The sequence below is a fragment of the Uranotaenia lowii genome, chromosome 2 (assembly GCF_029784155.1).
Source record: "Uranotaenia lowii strain MFRU-FL chromosome 2, ASM2978415v1, whole genome shotgun sequence".
NCBI lineage: Eukaryota > Metazoa > Arthropoda > Insecta > Diptera > Culicidae > Uranotaenia > Uranotaenia lowii.
In genome coordinates, this window is record NC_073692.1 from 6,673,629 (window position 1) to 6,697,843 (window position 24,215).

At 33.3% G+C, this 24,215-nt stretch overlaps 2 protein-coding genes across 6 annotated transcripts in view; one reads left to right on the forward strand and one right to left on the reverse strand.

The window, feature by feature from the left end:
- The window catches only part of LOC129745692 (60S ribosomal protein L9), a 285,451-nt gene that overhangs the window by 106,078 nt on the left and 155,158 nt on the right, over positions 1-24,215 (reverse strand). The gene's annotated exons all lie outside the window — the stretch shown is intronic.
- The window catches only part of LOC129745689 (uncharacterized), a 71,475-nt gene that overhangs the window by 44,158 nt on the left and 3,102 nt on the right, over positions 1-24,215 (forward strand). Inside the window, exons 1-3 of one of the 5 annotated variants that reach the window (XR_008737168.1) lie at positions 1,544-3,762; positions 4,007-4,116; positions 4,196-5,250. The exons of 3 other annotated variants lie outside the window; for them this stretch is intronic. Coding sequence is in view for 1 of the 2 variants with exons in the window: in XM_055738969.1 (XP_055594944.1) it covers positions 4,007-4,063 (57 nt within the window). In the remaining variant the exon portion in view is untranslated. Of the gene's footprint in view, positions 1-1,543; positions 3,763-4,006; positions 4,117-4,195; positions 5,251-24,215 lie in introns of those variants that run through there. One more of the 5 variants, XM_055738969.1, reaches the window with a different exon arrangement.

The following is a 24,215-nucleotide window of genomic DNA, read 5'->3' on the forward strand; positions in this document are numbered from 1 at the left end:
TCGACAACCTTAATGAAAAAATCGAAGGAAAAAAACAGAAACAAAACAGAAGTTAGCGGAAGGGGAAATGTAACGTGAAGTCATTTGATTTGCTGAAAAACTGAAAGAAGAAAACTGTGTCCATAGGCGGGGTTGAGCAGTAATAAAAAAAAACCTTCTAACGCATCAGTGTGATAATGATACCCTTCCATGGTTCGCTAATGGGCGCTAACTCACGGGTGTTTTTTTTTTGCTTCACAGCGATAATTTAATAAGAGGTATAATTAAATTTAAATTCATCTTTCTCTCTAGCAAGTGTGCCTGTAGAGTTTTTTTTTTCTATGAATTGGTGATTTGATTGAAGTCAGTCAATATCGACTTAGGAAAATCTTTTCACACATTTAATTTCCGACATTTTTCACGTACATGGTCCATTTACTTCTTTCGATAATTTTCGTGCCTTCTTTGATGCGACGCGGAAATTTTATTCGTTTGTATAACCTGAAATACACAAAAAGCTCACAGCGAGTAATTAGAAAATCGTAGAAAAAAAATGTGTTGTTTCATTTTAGGATTTTCGAAAGTACATATGGGGACTAATTGAAACGTAGGACATGGCATACTAATTGTTAAAATATCCCAAGCTTCAAATTGTTTAATATTTCAAAACATTTTACATTAAAAAATATCTAAAGGTTTTATCTGAAATGCTCGATTTATATTTGCGCTCGAATTGTTGTTATTAAATGTAGAAGAAATAGAATATGAAGTGATTCACGATCAAAATGTTTAGTAATCAGCTGAATTCAGTCAATCGTTTACGAGTACCATTTCATAATCGGTATGGATTGTTTGTCAACAAATACTTTTAGCAAAGTGTTTCTATACGAAGTAGCTAGATATGAAAGTGTTCAGCGACACCTTGAGCTGCCGCCATTCGAGTCCTTTGGTATTCGTGGCCGATTGCAATGGGAAATTATCGCTAGCACACTCAATTTGTCATACGGAATAAATTGCACTCGTTTCTAGTGTGGCTCTGATTGGCCACAAATGAACTGATATAAAATGACTTCGTAGCATACGTAACGCTCAATATTTTAAATGCCTTACATTTTAGCAGTGCTTATATGCTTATGATACGTACACAGCCAGATCTTGTCAGCATCCCGGTGAATAGTAAAAATACATTTACTATTCATCTTATCAAGGCCGGGCCCACTGTGCAGTATTGGACGCAGAGACAACTGGAACCAGGGGAGGAAGAAACGTGGACAACAGTACCATACGTTCCCATGTTTATTTAATATTAATTCGTTGGGAGCATAGATGCTAAGATATTTCTATGCTCCTTGGTGTTGGGCCTTGCGATTCTTCCTTCAGGGGATGGAAATGAGGTTTTTCTACATAAAGTCCAAAATTTAACAATACAATAATTAAAGAAACTCTTCTTTAACCATCATACACTGTTTTCATTTTGGATCCCTGTACCTTCATCTCAGGTCATCGACCATGGTTAAAGCGCCATTGCTCGCTTTTGAAAAGATTTGAAAGGGCAGAGAAATTATTAATACAGCCCTGAAATCCTTAGAATTTTTCCATTCTTAAAGATTTCAGCGCCAAAAAGAATACATACACATATGAACACACATTAATATGATAGAAATATTTTTTCAGCGCCAAAAAGAATACATACACATATGAACACACATTAATATGATAGAAAGATTTTTCTCCCTACATTTGTCATCATTAGTAAAACATAAAACCTTTCAAAGTATGTTTAGAACTCGAAAGGTTTTTCAAAAATTTACCCCAGTAATAAAATTTTGCTAATTTAGAAAGGTGTCCACCAATGAAAAGGGTTAATATATTTTATGCAATTGTACTTATTTAAATTTTTAACTCTAGACCATTGTAATCTGTAAAGTTTGCTTTCTTTTATCAATTTAAAGTGGAATTGCAAGATATGATTAACAAAATGCAGTTTACGTGTATAAAATTTTAAAAAATAAAGGTCTTGATTAATTAGAAAAACACATTTACTTTCAAAAAGACCTCACCGCACGAGTAAAAATAATAAAAAAATAGAGTAACCGTAAAAATACAAAAGTAAATAAGGATACTTATCATCAAGTCATCATAAGGCTTCAGCAATTTCTTGGTGGTCCGCAAATCAAACTGAAATAAACTTTTCCTATCTTAGCATGCCAAGATTATCCCGGCTTTTGTCCGAATCGGGATATCTACTTTCATCACACTTGCATGAAACGACCATCCATTTTCCAATCACAATCGAAACACCAATTTGAATTTTCATGCTTGAAATTGGTTGTGGCAGTTCGTTGTGCAAATATACTCTTTTGCTCGTTATTCAATCAACTCACTAAATCACTAAATATGACAAACTACAGCCACAGCACACAATTTTCGAAGTAAAATAACTTCCCTCCCTGATGCCACGAACTCCCTTTTAATTCTCATACAAACGATAGAAACCACCTGCTCACGGCAAATTTCGGTACACTCATAAACCAGTTTGAAACTTATCCACAAGCCTATCCACAAGCCGATTGAAAACACCTCCGCCGATTAGTGTTTCTATCCGCACCCGGCAACTCGTTTAGACTTATCACAAAATTATATTCAAAACAATCAAATAAATAACAATTTTCACGGAACACGGAAAGAACTCGAATCTGTTCTGCTTCTTTTGAAAACTGATATTCTCTTTCCGGCGAAAGCTTGTGAGCATATAAACATTAAATTCACTTAACACCTTTTTAAATATATGAATTCAAATGTTTCGGAAGTTAAACCGCAGAAAAATTAATAATTTCGAAAAATTTTCGCGCACGTGACAGAAAAAAAACGCGTGCTCTCCAAACCAGTCGTAGCCTACTTCTCTTAAATGCCTTACATTTTAGCAGTGTTACTAAACCTGTTAGTCGGCCTGAGTAGATAGTAGGCCTTGGTTGCATTTTTTACAAACGTTGGTACCTTGTATTTATGTAGTTGCATATTCATCATACGAAGGAGGCGGCGTCAAATTATAAATTCAAATTTCGTAACGTTGTAAATTTGGTTTTGCTTCTATATAAACAAGCCCAATGACGAACAAGCATACTAACAGATTTTTTTCAAATTTAATTTAGAAATGTTGAAAAGAGCGAAAGAGCATTTTTGATGGGAAAACTTATTAACGTATACCATACTTTACCCCGTAACATCTCATTATTTAGGAGAAGTAGGAACGGGATATAGGTGGCACTACCTAAACCTATACAATGAGATATAGTTAATCCAAAGCTGACATGTGGTGAAAATGTATATCCCGGATGTTTAAATATCTTAATAAAAATCTTTTGTTATTGTGCGGTTTTCATATATCTACAGATTTGTGGAAATATTCAAGAATATCAGTATTCTTAGTAGGGGCATAAAGCCAACATTCCCCCTTATTATTGCTATAGATTTGTTATAAAAATACTAACCCACTTACAACTAAACAAATATCTCCTTGAGATACACGAACAAAATGGTTCAATAAAAGCGTACTTTGTTACATAAAACTTATTAGTTTCGAGCTGTTAGTAGTAACGTGTAGAAGGAATTTTTGTTACCGTTTAAAAGTGTTCAGTTAAATAAGCTCTTCATTGTACTTGAAGCTCTGAGTTTAGGTTACACTTTCTGGGAAAAATTGCGAAGCAGCTAACAATAACCTCGAACAAAGTTTTTAAGAAACAGCAATTTTGTCGTGCATTTGAAAGTGGTTGCATCACTTCGGTACTTTTTTCTGGCATGTTTTCGAAGTATTATGAGGACAAATTCGTTGTTAAACCCGTTAAAAAAACCAGCCTCAAGGATCTTATGTCTTTCCTCTTCAAATTCTGCCTTTTCCATGATTTAGAGACACATCGGTTTTTGGACCACTCTAACGTTCATTGATTACTATCGTTTCTAAGTTTATAATCTTATTTGATGAACATATATAAATTCATCTCTCTGATCTTGCTCCTACACATTACAGTTGTCAATATCTCTGCTGGATGCTGACAGCAAGCACACTGTGAAAAGTCAGCTTTAGCGACACAGTCATTCAACAATCAACAACATACAACGCATTAAAACTTGCTTGAGGTTAGTAAGGTTTCATGATTTTCGTGTGATTTGTCGGCATAACCTGTGTTTTTAGCAATCACATACATTTTCATTCCAGTTTCTTAATATGGACTCGGCCACGGAGACCATCAGGAATAAACTTAGTGTAAAAAAGAAAACACTTGGGGAGTGTTTAAAACGTGCTGAAGATTTCATTGAACAATTCGATGCTGAGCGGGACGCGTTGTAGTTACCGCTCAGATTGAAAGAAATCGATCGTGTGTGGGCAGCATTTGATGATTTAGAGCGTCAGTATGAAGAACATCCATTCAGAGCCACTTCGAACCAAGACTTTTCAAGATAAAGGCTTTTCTTCTATCAAAAATGGCTGCTCCAAAAGTTACACCAAAAACGAGACCGATGGAGTCTCTGACTGTCGCATTTTCTGACCTCAAGTCGCCAACTATTGCGCTGTCCGCTTTTGACGGTAATTATCGTGCGTGGATTGCATTCCATGACTCTTTTTTGGTTCTGGTACATAAAAATGCGGAACTATCGGATTTACAGAAGTTCCATCACCTGCGATCTGCGCTAAAAGATGAAGCTGCTCAAGTGATCGAAGCCATAGGATTCAGTGCCGAAAATTACGAGAAACCTGGCAAACTTTGCTTAACCGTTATTCTAACGAATATTTATTGAAAAAGCGACATCTTCAAGACTTGCTCGAGATTCCTCGTATGAAGACCGAAACAGCTGCTTGTCTGCAATCAACTGTGAATGAATTTCGAAGCCATATCAAAGCCCTCGAACAATTAGGTGAACCAATAGCTCAATGGGGTTCAATGCTGGAGCACATGCTTTGTACCAAACTACACCAGGACACAGCCAAAGCATGGGCGATTCATGTTGCATCCAGAAATGAACATAGTTACGAATGTTTAATAGTATTTTTGGAAGACCGTTTACGCATTCTCTGATATATTTCAGTAAATCTTTATTGATCATCCATCCAATTGTGAAAAATTAAACATATTTCCTATGACAAGTATGCTTGCAATTTTTCGAATCAGCTGATTGGTGTTGAATTCGTTAGAAATAAATTTTATTTGTTATAAACTCCAAAAGCCAAACATCAGACATCCTTCAATAAATCAAGAAAATTTAAAACTGAAATTAACCCCCTATTTTTAACAGAATGTATCCGAAAAATCGAAGACTTGATCTGTTCCACTAAACACCAGCAAAGATTGTCTGACGTTTTAACCACCCTAATTTTTGTAAAACTTTTCTTCGTTAACGCTGTTAGGTATGAGTACCGTAATCCGGGGTAAGATTGATTACTTTTGTCAATATATTTGAATTATTTTTTATCTGTTAAGGTGAATGTGGCATGTTTTATATTTTTAAAACCAGTACTGGACTCCTTTGAACGTAAAACACGGTTGCAGAAATTTATTAGACTGTTTTAAATTTGATTTAACAATCGATTTCGTCTCTATTTAGAATTTGATACTTTGGATTAACATTAATCAGTCTCCATTTTGACGGTTTTAAGGAGTTTTCTTGATCATATCGAAAGTAAATGAAGGAACACGTCAAATTGAGGTAAATCTTGTGTTAAAACTGATAAATACTTACTGCGTGTCTTGAAACGAGTGACATAAATCGGAATTTTAAATAATTATAAAAAAATGTTTAAAAAATAGCTAAGTTGTGAAGAAATTATTGAAAAATGTGACTTTAGTGACCAAATTTCAAAATAAGTTACATCTGAGTGACCAGTCTAAAAAAGTAACATAGTAACTAAAACGTGGCCAACTTCTAGCCCTGAGATTGCCACTGCTTATAATCGAATACGCTATTTGTAATCAAATTGCGGACCAACTTTGAGAATTCTCGTTCTTTAATTACTGTGATAGAGGTACTTCTCTAGAGACATAACTTAAATGATATATAATAAATTATGAAATTCCACAAAATTAATCGAAAAATTTTCGGTGCCTCAAAGATTATTAAATTTGTAACCTTTCGTCCAGTGAATTCTGGGATATAACATAACTGAAAACAGTAATAGGGTACTTCATCTGGCGTGGCATGATTTTCAAAACAGGGAGAGATCAGCTGTCATCACCGTGTGATGAAGGTTAGGATAGCTAGATTCATAGGTATACTACTCCGTTGCTTGCATATGTATTAGTAGGCCTGCCAAAAATAGTTTTAGAAATTTCACAGAAATGTATGGAAATTTTTTAAAATATGAGTTTTCTTGCAAAACTACTTATTTTAAAATTCTGCAAAAAATATAAAAATGTTCACCAAAGTATCTTCAATGCATTAAGCGCTTATGCGAATGAAAAACATATTGTTTACGGGAATTTTTTTTTTAAATTTTGTTGGATCTAAAATAAAGTAGCATTCATTACAATTTGTAACAAGTCATTTTTTAGTATATTTTTACCACTACATTTGAAAAAATGCTTTCCGAAATTCGAATATTTTGCTGTTATACTGCTAAATTGCCAAAGAAAAACTGTCTCGTAGTCAGTATATTGAACGCTTTTGATCATAAATTTTACTAATTGCTACACAAGTTTTTTCAAAGTATGCAACTGATTACTTATTTGAGCAATAGGACCTCTCAATTTTCCATAAATTGCAATTTTGTTTCAAATCTCATACATATCATCCGAAATTTCATAACTATTTTTGACCCTGCGTTTACACGGCTCTATCGATTGAGGTTAAGCGCAATGTAATACCTAATGATCTACCTATCTTTATGAAGGTGGTTTAAAGTTAGTGGATCCTGGAGTTAAATTTAAGGCATGAATTAACCTGTTAGCTTCTAAATGCTTTGAATGCATCAAAAAGAGTGTTTGTTTGCGAGCCTTCAAAAAATAGATATCTCAATATTTTGAAATTACATTTTTAATACATTTCAAATTTTCAAAAACAAACCCAAAATTTTCCCAACTTGTGTAAGAAGAAGAAGAAAAAAGTTTTGAGATATTTTAACTTTAGACATATTGATGATTATATGGTAAAATTTCATGTTGATCAAAGTTACCCCTGTTTACGGTACCTCTCTACAGGTTTGAACTTTTCACTTTGATGGTAATGATGTTTGTTCAAATTTGATAGGTACAACCAGGGCCGGATTAAGCCCTCGGAAGGCATCAATTGACTTTTATAAGTTATTTGAAGAACGATAATGCTGTTTACTAGGAGCATGAAATAAGTTTGATACTTTTAATCTATATATATAAAAATGAATTTCTGTCTGTCTGTCTGTCTGTCTGTCTGTCTGTCTGTCTGTCTGTCTGTCTGTCTGTTCCCTATAGACTCGGAAACTACTGAACCGATTTGCATGAAACTTGGCAGGTGGGGGTATTGGAGGCAGGGGAAGGTTCCTATTGTGGTTTGAGACCCCTACCTCTCTCATGAAGGGGGGGAGGGGCCTCCCAAACAAAAGACAATTTTTTGCATAACTAGAGAACCAATTAAGCAAATGGTATCATATTTGGCATAGGGTGGTATTTGGGAACGAGGAATATTTCTATGAATATTTGGTACCCCTCCCTCCTTTCAGTGGCGTGATAGGAAGAGGGGAGGGGGGCTACCTTACAATTTTTCATATAACTCGAGAACTAATCAAGATATTGGATCCAAATTTGGCATGTGAAGGTTTGGATAGGTTTGGATACGAAAAATATTTCAATGATTATTTGAGACCCCTCCCTTTTTCCGGTTGAAAGGGGGAGGGGCCTCTTTCATATTTTTTTATATAGTCCAAAAACTAATAAAGCCATTTGAACCAAATTTGGCATGGGAGGGTATTTGGATACGAAAAATATTTCTATGATAATTTGAGACCCCTCCCTCTTTCCAGTAGGGAGATTTTAAGAGGGAGGGGCCTCTTTTATAGTTTTCAACATAACTAAGAAAGTAATTAAGCAAATGGAACCAAACTTGGCATGGGCGGGTATTTGGGAACGTGACATGTTCTAATGATTGTTTGAGACCCCTTCCTTCTTACAGCGGGGAGGAAGGAAAGAGGGAGGGGAGTTTCATACAATTTTTACTGCATAACTCAAGAACTAAAACAGCAAATGGAACCAAATTTGGCATGGAACGATATTTGGGAACGAGAAATGCTTCTATGAATATTTGGTATCCCTCACTCTTTCGAAGAGGTGGATGAAAAGGGGGAGGCGAGGTCTCCCTTACAATTTTCAGTATAACTGGAGAGCTGATCAAGCAAATTGAACCATATTTGACATGTGAGTGTATTTGGATACGAGAAATGTTTCTATTATAAATCGAAGCCGTACCTTTAAGCGGTAAGATATAAAGGAAGAAGGGGGGGTTTCCATTTTTTTTTTCCATAACTCTAGAATTAATCGAGCAAATGAAACCAAATTTGGCATCAAAAAGTATTTGAGTACGAAAAATACTTTTATGAATATTAAGTTATCACCCCTCTATTGAAAGAAGAGAACGGAAAGGGGGATGGTACTCCCTTTCAAGTTTATACAAAACTCAAAAATTTACTACGTAAATAAAACCAAATTTGGTATGACATGGAATATAGGAAGGGAAGAGGGAAGCTTACATTTAACTTTTATTTTACAAAATCCGAGAAATGGACAATACTTAACATGGAAAATCATTTTGGTATGACTCTATGATTATTTGACACATCATCCTCCTTTCAGTGAGAAGGTACATGGGAGGAGGGAGGTGAGCCCAATACAATTTTGTTAGCATATGTTCTCAATTTATGCTTACGAAGCCAACAAATGGAAACAAATATGGCATGGAAAGGTACTTGGTTACGAAATATGTTTCTACGATTGTTATAGACTCTTATGCTTTACAGTGTAGAGAGGGAAAGAAAGAAAGGGGATCCATATAATTTTTGTTGTAAAGCTTAAATACTTATCAACCAATGAAACTATACTTGATATAAGAGGATTTTTGGGAACGAAAAAAATATTTATTAAAGATTACAATCTCCATTCAGCAGGAGATGAAGGGAAGGATAGGGGGGGGCTCTCTCATCAGTTTTTTAGCATACATCTAGAACATATCAAGCAAAAACAACCATACTTTAGAGAAGTTAGATTATTTACGAACGATTAATTTGGGACCCTTCTTTTTTAGGGCTAAACTTAAGGAAACAGATGAAAATTATCAGATCTTTAAAACAATTTGATTTATAAATTCAGATTCAGAATAAAAGTTATGGTTTGTGTTGCAATTTGAAACTCTAGCTGAAGCTCTCATTTTATAGTGGTTGCTTATTAATTTCGTCATAATTTGATTTAAAATAATACCAAAAACAATCAAAAATTTGAATGATTTCTGAAAATATCATTTGATTCTGAAAGGTGTAGCAAAGCACACCGGGTCAGCTAGTCTATATATATAAAAATGAATTTCTGTCTGTCTGTCTGTCTGTCTGTCTGTCGGTCTGTCTGTCTGTCTGTCTGTTCCCTATAGACTCGGAAACTACTGAACCGATTTGCGTGAAACTTGGCAGGTGGGAGTATTGGAGGCAGGGGAAGGTTCCTATTGTGGTTTGAGACCCCTCCCTCTCTCATGAAGGGGGGGAGGGGCCTCCCAAACAAAAGACAATTTTTTGCATAACTCGAGAACCCATCTAGCAAATGGTATCATATTTGGCATGGGGTGGTATTTGGGAACGAGGAATATTTCTATGAATATTTGGTACCCCTCCCTCCTTTCAATGGCGTGATAGGAAGGGGGGAGGGGGGCTACCTTACAATTTTTCATATAACTCGAAAACTATTCAAGATATTGGATCCAAATTTGGCATGTGAAGGTATTTGGATACGAAAAATATTTCAATGATTATTTGAGACCCCTCCCTCTTTCCAGTTGAAAGGGGGAGGGGCCTCTTTCACATTTTTTTTTATATAGTTCAAAAACTAATAAAGCAATTTGAACCAAATTTGGCATTGGAGGGTATTTGGATACGAAAAATATTTCTTTGGTAATTTGAGACCCCTCCCTCTTTCCAGTAGGGAGATATAAAGGGGGAGGGGCCTCTTTTATAGTTTTCAACATAACTAAGAAAGTAATTAAGCAAATGGAACCAAACTTGGCATGGGCGGGTATTTGGGAACGTGACATGTTCTGATGATTGTTTGAGACCCCTTCCTTCTTACAGCGGGGAGGAAGGAAAGAGGGAGGGGAGTTTCATACAATTTTTACTGCATAACTCAAGAACTAAAACAGCAATTGGAACCAAATTTGGCATTGAACGATATTTGGGTACGAGAAATGCTTCTATGAATATTTGGTATCCCTCACTCTTTCGAAGAGGTGGATGAAAAGGGGGAGGCGAGGTCTCCCTTACAATTTTCAGTATAACTGGAGAGCTGATCAAGCAAATTGAACCATACTTGACATGTGAGTGTATTTGGATACGAGAAATGTTTCTATTACAAATTGAAGCCGTACCTTTTAAGCGGTAAGATATAAAGGAAGAAGGGGGGGTTTCCATTGTTTTTTCCATAACTCGAGAATTAATCGAGCAAATGAAACCAAATTTGGCATCAAAAAGTATTTGAGTACGAAAAATACTTTTATGAATATAAGGTTATCACCCCTCTATTGAAAGAAGAGAACGGAAAGGGGGATGGTACTCCCTTTCAAGTTTATACAAAACTCAAAAATTTACTACGTAAATAAAACCAAATTTGGCATGGCATGGAATATAGGAAGGGAAGAGGGAAGCTTACATTTAACTTTTATTTTACAAAATCCGAGAAATGGACAATACTTAACATGGAAATTGGTATGACTCTATGATTATTTGACACATCATCCTCCTTTCAGTGAGAAGGTACATGGGAGGAGGGAGGTGAACCCAATACAATTTTGTTAGCATATGTTCTCAATTTATGCTTACGAAGCCAACAAATGGAAACAAATATGACATGGAAAGGTACTTGGTTACGAGATATGTTTCTACGATTGTTATAGACTCTTATGCTTTACAGGGTAGAGAGGGAAAGAAAGAAAGGGGCTCCATACAATTTTTGTTGTAAAGCTTAAATACTTATCAACCAATGGAACTATATTTGATATAAGAGGATTTTTGGGAACGAAAAAAATATTTATTAAAGATTACAATCTCCATTCAGCAGGGGGTGAAGGGAAGGACAGGGGGGGGGGCTCTCTAATCAGTTTTTTTAGCATAAATCCAGAACATATTAAGCAAAAACAACCATACTTTATAAGTTAGATTATTTACGAACGATTAATTTGGGACCCTTCTTTTTTAGGGCGAAACTTAAGGAAACAGATGAAAATTATCAGATCTTTAAAACAAATTTATAAATCAAGATTCAGAATATAAGTTATGGTTTGTGTTGCAATTTGAAACTCCAGCCCTCATTTTATAGTGGTTGCTTATTAATTTCGTCATAATTTGATTTGAAATAATACCAAAACCAATTAAAATTTGAATGATTTTTTAAAATATCATTTGATTCTGAAAGGTGTAGCAAAGCACACCGGGTCAGCTAGTGTTGAAATAAAAGGTACCGTCAACTGGGGCAACATGCAACAATTTTCAACTTCAATGGCTTCTAAAATCTTAATGCTTACAGATTATCATACCTCTTGTACATCAAAAGTTTTAAGGTTGAGGGGACACCAAACTGACGCAGTCAGAAAAAATATTGCTTTTACCATTTTCTTCTAAATTTACAAAAACATGTGATTTTCACCCTACTTAGAAAAAGGGGTAAGTTGCAACAAACTCTGTAATTAACGAAAAATCGAATGAAAACGTTTAAAAATTTATAGTTTTTGATACATTTGTGATGTTATAACGCATAATGCACCATTTGCATTAATGTTTGGTGGTGTTCAAATTAAATTTTTCATTTTTTTCTGTCAAAATTTTTTTTAAGAAAAAAGTGTTAATCTTCTGCATACATTTAGGGTTAAAAAATATTACAAAATATTCTTTTAGCTTAAATCATGAAAATAATTCTTAGGATGGATTAAATTTTAATGTTAACAAACGCATAATGCAAAACAATCACATCTCAGCATATGTAAACGTGATTTATGAGATTTAGTTCTTATTTGCATTTTGTTGCATTTTGCCCCAGACAGCTAACTGAATTATAAAAATATTTGTTTAAAAAAATTTAGTGATTATTCGAAAAATATTTATACACCAACAGTGTTGGTATAGGATAATGAAAGCAATATAAAGTTTGTAGGTGATATCATTAGGCCAATCCGTCATACTAGGCAAAGTTTTTTAACGACACCGAGAAATGTAAAAATTTGTAGGGGAAAGTGGGGTATCGTGGGCCATGGGGAAACGTGGGCCACTTTTAATATCTCAGATGTGTGTTGAGATAAAAATCTCAAACCAACTGTTATCGTCGTCGCTATGCGTGTGCGTATATTTCTATATGTTGTTGACTGAAATACGCATCATATGCTTTTTTTATTTATCAAGCTAAAAAAAGTTAGAAAAATTTACTTACATAATTAAAAAAACACCCGCTAATTTCATCGATGGGGAACCTAAAGTGCATAACAAAAATATGCTCATACGCTCATGATCTTAGTTTTATTGTGATCTTTCACGTGGAAAAGGAATTTTTGATGAAAACATCAATAAGTCACAAAAACGTTACCAATTTGCAAATCATAGCTTGTGGGGAATCGTGGGCCACACATCTTGAATCACCTATATTTTTATGTTTTTATACACATTCAGAACTTAAAATACGTGTTTCCTGTAAAGTTTTCTTATGCCAAATGAAGAATTATGAAAAATATTGTGTCCATCCTTTATAAGAAATTTTGCCAGAACGTTCGCGAGCCAGGTTTTGGAATCTATGCGATCATACACAGCTCTTTTTTTATTTCATCATCTCAAATTGCTTTAAAATAACGAAATGAATTAGGAAATCACAGTTTTGGGTCAACTCATAAACTTTGTATGTTATTTGGTCAATTTGGATTCGGTGGCCCACGATTCCCCACCATTTTTCCAAATCCAAAAAATATTGCTTTTTTTCAAACAGTCAGAATTTGGGGAAAATAACTTATTAAAAGTTTTAAAAAAATACCTTATGATACCTTGAAAATGTAGAAAACCATACCATTTTTTATTTTAATTTTATCTTTTGTAATAAAGAAGTTATGGAACAACGAAAAAAATTGGCTCATGATTCCCCACCCTCCCATACATTTATTGCCCGATTTTTTAAAATTTTTATGACAATCAAAACCTGAAAAGAACTCCTTCACGATGTTAAAAACTATGTCATCATCAATTTGTTATCATTGAATGATAACATTATTACAGTACATTGAAATAAAAATTGAATGAATGTTGTGGTATACACATGTTGCATCTAACCCTGCTTTTGCATGTTGCCCCGTTTGACGGTATATAGAAACTATTTTCATTTGACCTATTACGGATATGGCGGAAGAGTTAATTAGCTATTCGAATTCCAAAACTCTGATGAAGATAATTTAGAGAAAATATTTGTAATTAACTTGAACATGACAACAGTGCAAATTTATGGAAATTTCAAACTTATAAATTTTTACATCTCCCCAAATTTTGTTTGGTTCAATTTGTTTTTTAAGAAGAGATATATCACCGTAATTTTGTTTATTGTTTGATTTATCGGCCTTATCGGTGAAAGGTGATGTCCTTTTCAATTCAATTCATTCATATTATGGATGACCGTAAAAAGAATCAAGTAGGGCTAAGTGGGGTAATTATGAACAAGGGGTAATTCCGAACAAACGCCGTAAGCGCCGTTAGGGTCATAGTAGGGTCTCAAAACTGATCAAATGTGATAGTCTGTCATTCTATTGATAAGTTATAACTAGTTATAACTTGCAAACCTAACTGTATAAATTTTGTGGTTACAGTTATTAACAAAATGTATGTCTCTGAGAAACGAAAACCGTTTTCAGACGTGTCTTATTAATTGACTCCCTCATCAATGTGAACGGAGATAAAATGTTGTTTTTGAAAGTTTTACGTTTGGTAATTGATGCTCTATTTGGTGTAATATGATTTTACGTTGAAAAAAATTCCCACTCACGCACAAAGACGTGTTCATATTTACCCCATACTTTTCAAGATGCGGGGTAATTATGAACATGTGTTTTCTCAGCATTGGTTTATGATTAAAATTTACTTTTTACCTTCAAAATTACGATAACCATCCAAATCTTGAAAATAAGCCTTAAAAATTACTTTATATATTTTTTTAGAATTGTGGATCTGTGATTATATGAAAAGATGCCTCCCAGCTATGAAAAACTGAAATTATCCTGTAACTTCTCAACAGTAAATTTAAAAAATGAACAAATCTCACTAGAATGCACTGTTTAGATGTGGTTTCAATCTAGGAATAAAGCCAATATCAAAAGTTATCACAAAACAAGAATCGTTACAGTGTTCATAATTACCCCATAGATAAGGGGGTAATTATGAACAAGCGTTTTACGCCCACAAGCTGCAACTTAAAAATTAGAAAAAAATCTTAAAATGAAGAAGGCAACCAGTCATTCATTTTTGGTTACTTTCCAGGATTGCAACATAAGAGAGCAACTTGATTGAGCTGATAGTATGAGAAACTGAGTAATTTTGTTCATAATTACCCCACCTAGCCCTACATACTACCAAACAGAAATTGAATATGAAAATTTTAAATTTTGATAGTTTGAGTTTAAGTTTTAAAAACCTTCTAAATTCAAGTTTATGCGTTAATAAAACACAAGAGATTCCTGTGCAACAATAAATCGAAAGAAGAAATCTTAAGCAGTGTCTAACTGCTCTGTTTTTCGGTTTAACTTTTGAAAATACAAGGCTAAATTCATTGGAAAAATTTGTGCACTTTTTAGCAAAAGTGTACAGTATCTAAAAGATTTAGAAAAAAGGTTCTAACTTCATGATCAATTTTTCTGAAGACTGTGAGTAATTTACCGTGACGACAAAATTATAAATTATATAACTCTGAACTAATTAGTTTTCTGACAAAAAATCTGACAAAAAAAATCGAGTTAAGGACGCAAAAATTTTCTAAATCAGTTTGCTTTTTTTCCTTTGTGGATTAAAACTTTCCCGTTATCAGTCGATTATCTTTTCGGCAACAAGGCAATCCATCAAGCTAACATTCGAAATAGCTTTTTGTGACATTTAACTTATACTGCTGGATTTGAAGATCTACACCAATTATATCGCCGAAACTGCTTCCAGCTCATTCACATAAAAATTTGGAAATTTTAAGTCAAAATCCAGTTTAAGGTTTGATGCTCTACATCTGAAAGTTTGGCTATTTGTAATGCAATTGATAAATACTCTTCACTAAACTTCACACTTCATGGCTTCATTCCATTTTTTTTTATTATAAATCAATTATGAAGGTACCAACATGAAGAAAAAAAACGCTTTTTCACATTCTTTATTTGTGCTATTTTATTTGTACTATTAATATTGAAAATTTTGTGTTTTAACTTGAAATTCAAGAGCAAATCAATTTTAATTAAGTTCCAGAAGCTTCATACTTCAGTATCTGATTTTGATAATCTTATTTGCAATTAAATTTATATGATATATTTTTTTTATTTCAAAACCAGAATTTTGAACGAGGATTGTATTTTCAAATTAAAAATAATGTTACAAAACTTCCGATTCACTGTTCTGTAAATTACTCCAATGAAAAATTTAATCACCGTTTATCAGTTTGAAATTCCTAGCAACAGGTAATAAACTAAACCTTATCACAAAACTATACTTTTTGTTTGGCTTAGCACTAATATTCAGAAGCTCAACAACGTGTGTATAATTTTCATTGGTAAAATGACATTTATAACAAAAAATACTTTAAAGATCTTTAAAAGTAAAACTACCAGATATACAAATTATGACCATTTTATTTTTATTTTTTTTTTCAGTGAATATTATAGATTTGCTGGTTGTTCTATAAATATTAAAAAAGTCTGTTAAACGATATCATTATTTTTCTCTTATTTCATATTTTTCGAAATACATCTGATGTTGTTCGATCTCGACCGATGTCATTCAAACCGTTTTCGCGCTCATTCAAGCAGTGCCATACACTATGCAAATAGTATCTACAGCGCCAGTATTTCATCGAATTTCTTTACATTTGGAAAAATGTTGTGTGTAGTCTATGGTCCGCTTAAGGCATTTATCACCAAAGAGATGGTGTTCCTGTGAAAACCGGGAAAACAACATTTCGAAACAGGTGCCAAACATTTGGAATTGGTTATTTGATATCAATTTCGATTAAGGTCGAATTTGAGCAAGATACCTACAAAATAGTTGTTGAAAAAGATGAACCTTTAACCTTAAGAACACCATACTTTCAACCACACGGTCAGGCATTCAGGACGACTTTCTAAAAAAAGATTAAAAAATGCAAAATTTATGTTCAATTTGATTTTTTTTTTAAATTGTGATTGAACACAAATTCTAAACATTTTCACAGAGAAATTCGAGAAAACCTCGAATCGTTATTGGATTTAAAGGCATGCCTGGATATATGTATAAAGAAAATCTGGAATAAAGGATAATCAAAGTATAAAGTGATACTCGTCAGCATTTTCTTGTACGATCTACAGTGAAAGATACGCGGATAAAGCAAAGAAGTTTTGCTTCAACCATACATTTTTGATGATTGTGTAGCTTTTACATCATTACATTTTGATATTTGGTAAATTATCCAAAATCATTTGAAAAATTGCAAAGATTTTAATAATTAATATTCGGCCTATTCTGCCGAATATTTAGCTCAACTATTCGGTGAGCCGAATATTCGGCTTAACGGTTTTTAGGCGGTATTCTACTTTTTAGTTTCTTTACATATTCAAAATATTATGTATTCTCTGGGACAACATATGAAAAAAATTGATTCATAGGTGTTCGCATCAACAATGAGGTACGGATGCAAAAAAACTTGAAAATTTAGTACGATGGAAAAAATCCTCAGGAGTATTTTTAAAAGCAAAAAACAACACATAAAGGATAAGATGATAGAGCTATCTAGTTCTATTGATCCCAGAAATACTTGAGAGAATTGGAAACTAATAAAAAGATTAAAATTTCTCCCGGTAGCCAATCCTAAAAACAATCCGATCGTCAATAATAAAAAAATGGCTACACAATTTCTCATCAAAAGCTTCGGACATTCAACTACAGTAGAACCTCTTCAACTGGAAAATAACACAAGAACAAACATAATTAACCTGAGCACCTGAAAGAAATAAAAATAATCCCAAATCTTAAACCAAACGAACCACCCATTGAAGTTAGCTCTAGTCGACCTATTTCACTTCTACCAACCTTAGTTAGAATGTTAAATGCAGCTGTCCTTGAAGACGTACAGGAAACGTGCAAAATTAACAATGTTCTTCCAGATCTTTCCTTCGGATTCCGTAAAGGAATGTCCACAGAGCATTGTTTAACCTTCGCAACAAATCTGATCAGAACAGCAAGAAGAGATAAGTTCACAATAATCGGTGTTTTCTTTGATTTTTCAAATGCTTTCAATACCGTGGATGTGAAAAAACAATGGTTTCAGAAAAGATACATGTACATGGATTTATAATTTCCTTAGTAACCGAAAAACGTTAGTCAACACTGAACAAGGAACTGTCAGTCAAAAAATCTCTACTGGAGTACCACAAGGAGATGTAATGTCACCTGTATTGTTCAATATATACACTGCATCATTACACAATACAAACCTTGATCCTGAAGTATCAACTTTACAGTTTGCCAACGATTTTTTCAAAATCGTCAAACCAAAGTCTTTGAATTTAGCCACGAAAAAAATGCAAGCAGAGATAAATCAGTTTGTAGAAAAAGCTACAGAGTTGGGTTCACTACATAAATAGCACGAAAACTAAAGCAATGCTATTTAAAGATAATGACAAAAAACTCTAACTGACGCACAGTGGGGCAGACCTGACCAATCGATGGTCAAAACCTCATAACTTTTTCAAATGAAATCCTACTGGTTTAATGTCTTCTAAAAAGTTGTTCATCTGATCAAAATCTTTAATTTGATGTAACTTTTTTTCATCTAGATGTTGTGAAATTTTATCTAGATAACTTTGTTTAGCAGATTTTCCTTCCTCCAACTAGAAGGCTTTTCAGTAGGGTGTCCCAAAATTGCATAATTTCTTGGAATCTGGCGGCTCACCCTCCAAATGATAGATTAGGATGTGGAGAACAAATTTTTGTATGGGGTCGACTAAAAAAAAATCATGTTTAGAGGTTCCGCAAACGCGATCTTTGAAAAAGTCCACTTTCAAAAGATTTGATTTTCAATAAATTCTTGGTTCAAACATTTTCATAAAAATTATATATTTTATATTTTTTTAAATTTTGTTTGGATTAAATCAAACATAAAAAATTAAAACGGAACCGAATTCGTATTAAAATTGAAAATAAGCAAGCTATTTTCAAGGAAAAAAATTTTTTTTGTCCAAAAATTTTGTGTTCAACTGACCAAAATGTCTACCTAGTGTAAAATATTTTTATTACCAATGCCATCAAAAGATGCGGATTTTTGTGCACTTAAACTTTGCTTAACAAAGCATGTTGTTTGTATCATCTTGTAAAGAGCTATTCACGGTTTAATCCTTAATAAAAAATCACAATTTAGGATATTTTTTATTTAATTTATCAAATTTGTCTTAACAAATACCAATTTTAAAATCAAAACAGTTGCAAAAAAAGACTTGGATGATTTAAAGGAATCATCAGAAGGCTATATGCCATATTTGAGCTAAATCTGACAACGGAAAAGGGTTGTAATGAATCTCAAGTGTGAAAGGGAATCTGAGACGTTTTGTTCTAAAGAAACATAAAAAACTGGTTTTTCATAAAATATTTTGTTCTTTACCAATCATTTCCTTAATTATGTTGATTTTATTAAAATTTCAATTAAGACTAACATTTCATCCGAAGACTGCAACTCGATTGGACTTAAAACAAAAAAGTTATGGCTATTCAATGAGTGTATTTTGGTGGCAAATTGTCGAAAAACATGTTTCACCAAAACGTGAATAACTTTTGAATAGGCAAGAAGTGGCAACTAGTTTTTGTTTTGTTGGATAGCTGAGACTTCCATTTAAATGTTCGAGTAGAAATGAGAGTGGGGTAACGTGGGGTAACATGTTTTCCAGATGTCCCAATATGATGAAAATTCGTAATTTTTTAACGTTGTACGTTTATGCTCGTAAAAAAAATTTAGATTTTTTTTTCAATTCTTCAACCTCAAATTAATTAACTTCATATTATTCTGAACACATCCATGTTAATTTTTTTTTATTTCTTCAAGAAATAAAATTTTAGTGGAGTGTTGAAAATATTTTTTTGATTTTGCGATAAAATGCAACAGCATCAAACCCCAACTTCACCTAAGTAGATAATTGTATGAAACAACGAAATTTAAATTTTGTTTGACAGATTTGTGATCGGTGTAATGTCCAGTTTCTGAAAAGCATAAATTTATGATGAATTTTTGAAATTTACAAAAAGGGGTTTTGGCCAAGCTTTCATAGGTCCTGCCCCACTGTGTGACGATAGCAGGTGAAAATTCAGAAACAGTCAGAAGTTACAAGTACTTGGGAATAACCCTTGATCAGATGCTTAGATATGGTACACATATCAAAACGCTAAAACAAAACATACTAGATAAACAAAACATGCTGAAGATTATTAGTGGAATCAGATGTGGTGGTCAAGGACTAATAAAATCGTGTACACGAGTGGCGATTCCCGCTCGTCTACGATTTTTACCCGTAAAGGTTCTCCAAAGCGCGAGCAGGCTGTGAAAAAAAATCCCTTAGGTTCGCGAACCATAGGAAACACGAGCGAGGCAGTCCAACCAACAGACGATTCTTTTGGATTTTGAATCCTGTCTCGCTCGTGGAAATCGTTACATACATGAAAATTTTTCCCCGCGATTTTGGCTCACGAACCATTTAGCGAAAAGGTTCATAAACTTTTTTTTGAAAGGGAACGCGTGGTTATTCGATTTTCTTCCGTAGGCAGGCTGTGCGTCTCTTTAGGTACGCGTACGGGTAATAAATTGTGCTTCAAGCAGCAGCAGGAAGTTCTTCATTTTCCACTGTTCTTTCAATTATTGTATGGAATATTTCTGTTTTATTTTTAAGTTTATTAAAAAAAATTTTTTTTTTGATAACTTACAGCGTTTTAAGATTAACGGAACTCTAAATATTAAATCAAATTCATTCTGCCATGTCAACTCCTGGGTGGTCAATTGAATTAAACAAAGTTTTTTAACAAAATTATGGATTAGAATGGACACAAGAAGGCCCTAATAATGATCTTTAACAACCGTTTAAGGAATAAATAATCAAATCAAATCTTAGAGCCTTACAATTTCATCCAAATCACTACATTTCTCTAGTAGAGGTTGAGTGTAAAATTCCATAACTGTTTTTGAAATTTGGAAAAGACAACCACGATTCCATGTAAAGTAAAGTTTCAATAAGAAAACACATGCAAACGTATCAATGATTATTTTGGATTAAAGTGAATATCATAAAAAATTGATAAATTAATTCAATAATCAAAGAAGAGTTTTTAAGTAATTTTTCTTAACCTTACAAAGCTGGTCGCAAAATTTCCGTACAAATCTATTTTAGATAAATTTGACCTGTAGTTTACGTACGTTCTCCTGGCCGCAAGTATTGGCCAATTACGATGAATTTTAATTTATTGTATAGATAATTTATTCTAGTTTTTCAACATTGAAAAAATAAGTCGAAATATTTTACGAGATCACCAGGAGTTGATTCCGAATGAAAAAAGTCCCGAAAAAGAGCTCTTTTTAGAATGCTTATAACTTGCGACAAATTCCAAGTATTGCGCTGATTTTATAATATTAGGAATTGTCAAGAATAAATCTATCCATGGATGTATGAGCTTTTGGCGGTCAAAAGGAAGTTTTGGCCGCTATCCCGAAACTTCCGGTAGAAAAAATCTTACTTAAAAAAAAAATCACCCAATTTTGGCTTTGCATAGTTGTATCTCGCTTACCAATGGACCGATTCTCTTAATTCAAATTTTTGTTTTTTTTCGTTAACTTCATTATTATTTTCGTAGAACATAGTTGGTTCCTCAAAAATCTCAGTTGTTCAGTATATGGTGATGAAACTAACATCTTTTTTGTGTTAACGTCCGATCGGGGTACGAAAAACACGTGCTTCGATCCATCCATGTATCATTGTATAGATCAATGCAAAGTCAGCCTATCGACTTTGCTTCTTCTAGACAATAATACGATGTGGGACAAATGGTCTTGTGCGGCAAGAAGTTTTCTCAAATCACGCTCTTGGTTCATTTTCAACACTTTTCATGCTTCCTAATCTAATCTATCCGTCTATAATTTTCATTACTTTCATTTGAAATTCTTCCTATTAGAATGTATAATTCACCGAAATGCCATTAATCATTAAATTAATAACATCTTTTTTGTAATTTTCAAACTCCCCCTCGTGTCGGTGGGTTTACAGGATTTTGATAGCGTGATTTCTCTAATATTTGAACTCAAATTGGTCACTTTTTATGTACAAATTTAGTGTTTTAATGTTTCATATTAAATATATAATTTTAAGATTTACTTCCTTACTTATAATTTCTAACAATTTTCATGTTTTAATATCTATGTAAATATATATATTCCAAAAATACAAAACTCGTTGTTTTTGTTTATTCATTTGTCATCATGACTTTCAGTTCTATAATATTTTTCTATCATTCATACGATACTACAGCAAAAAAAAACTTCTAAATAACTTATAACTCAAATCTATCTTATCTAAAAAGTAAGTCCCTAATTTGTCATAAGTAAGTTTCATAAATCAAAGATTATGTCAATATAAAGCCTGAGAAATAAAGAAATTCAACTGAGATCATATACTCACTATTGCTATAGTTTATTGCAATACACCAATATTTCGTTGCATCCAAAATCAGTTGAATGAAAAAAAGATCTTTTTTATTTCAAAACAGAAGTTAAAAAGCAGTTTTCAAAAACCGAGACGGCCCGGTTGCCTGGATTTCATTGAAAAATGCGCGGATTTTGCCCGGTTATATTCACTTTATTTGGAAAATCAAAATAACAAACTCCTCCAAAACGGAATTTTTTGAGAAAAAATAACCATGAAAGGAGAAAAAATAACCATGATAGTACGATTCAAAACCTGTCGATAAGTTCTGATGAACAAAAAAGTTTTTTTGCCCAGATAATGTTCGGATTTATGGACATTTTTAAAATTAATTGCCCGGATTTTATTAGGTTTTTATTTCAAATTGCCCGGTTTGTCCGGCTCGGAAACGCGTCAAGTGAAAAAACTAGATATCTTGTATTTGGTCCGCAATGAGTTAACATTGAAATTCTTAAATATCTTAATGGTTTTCCCTCGCTTTCAAAACTTCATCACACGGTTAATGCCTCCTTTTTTCTGCCATGACATGAAATTTGAAATTCAAAACTTATATAACTTCCTCAATTTGAACTTCGGAAGAAACTTGAAAATAACAAAGGGGATACAAATAAGATGCCGAAGTAGCACATTTCTAGATTGGACTTGTATTTTTTTATCCTTCCCCCACCCCATACATCTTATTAGGATGCGGAGGAACTTTTTATCCTTCGGATAATTAAATCAATATTTTTTCTATCTGTTACTGGGCCAGATTGCATCCTTTCGAAACTCTATATACAAATTTGCCAAATTTGACGTTGTTTAACATCAGAAAGGACAAACTTCAATTCACAAATTATATACATCGTTTAAATTTACAACATTGTAAATTATTTTCAAGAAATTGTTATGAAAACTTTGAAAAATCGATTTATTTCATCTGTCCACGCGTTGCATTTGGCGCAATCAACAACCATGTGGAGACAAAATAACGAAACGGAAAACACGACCATCAAGTGTGCAATGCGTTTTCCAATTTGGTTCACGAACCAGAATCGCGAGGTTCGCCATAGTACATGGAAAATAACAGGTAGGCCATTGCGCTTAACCTCACTTGAAAGCTCCGTGTATGTACACAGCATGCTTGCATACCAACAAAAATAGTTATGAAAATTTAGCAGTTTTATATAGAAAGGCAATCAAAATTATTAATTTCTCCACCAATAGCCATTCGATTCCTTTGAAAAGGGCCTCAGATTAAAGATTGATTCTTCAGACTCATCAGAAACTATTTTTTGCTTTGGATTTTCGGATCTGAACCATAAATAATGAGCATTCAAAAGAAATTTTCATCACCGTCCCTCTTTTTTGAGAGCAAAAAATTAAATATTTTCTTCTGTCTATGTTCAAAATTTGATAAAGATGTAAAATACTTCATATTTCTGTGATAAATAATCAACTTGTTTGATTTTTTGTTCAAACTGCACAAGACAAAAACCACACAAGGCAAAATAATCACCAAATTTTAGTTTTAAATCGACCAAAAGCCCGTTGCATATTACTTTTAGCGATTTTCAAAACCCAAATATTGTTCGTTGCATTAAAATGCATCAATGCATATTTTACTCATAATTTTAATGATTGTCAATTTCAAGAAAAAATTGATTTTCTGAAAAATTCCTTACATTTGCCAGTTTTTTCCATAACTATTTTTAGGGCCTCTTACCAATACGTTGAAAGAGAGCGGAATAGCCTACCTTGTATATTTCAAAGTACTATGGAGGTTCGCGAGGTTTTCTGCCACGGCTCGCTCACGATTTTCTGGCGATAGGATTCTCCTTGAAAAAAATCCCCTACAATCACGTGTTTGCTGAGTCGCGAACCTACTGTGGTCAGAACTTTTGTGAACTACGCGCGGTTTTGTTTCTTGGCTGCTCCGATTTGAATACGATTTTTTTAGTCCTTGGTGGTGGTACACCAAAAGTAATGATGCTTTACCATAAAGCCTTGTATGGTAATTTTTTTAATTACGGGGCATCAGCTAAAAAATACTGTGATATGCTAGAAGTTACAAACAGACAATGTTTACGTATAACTACAGGATGCACGAAAACTACACCCAT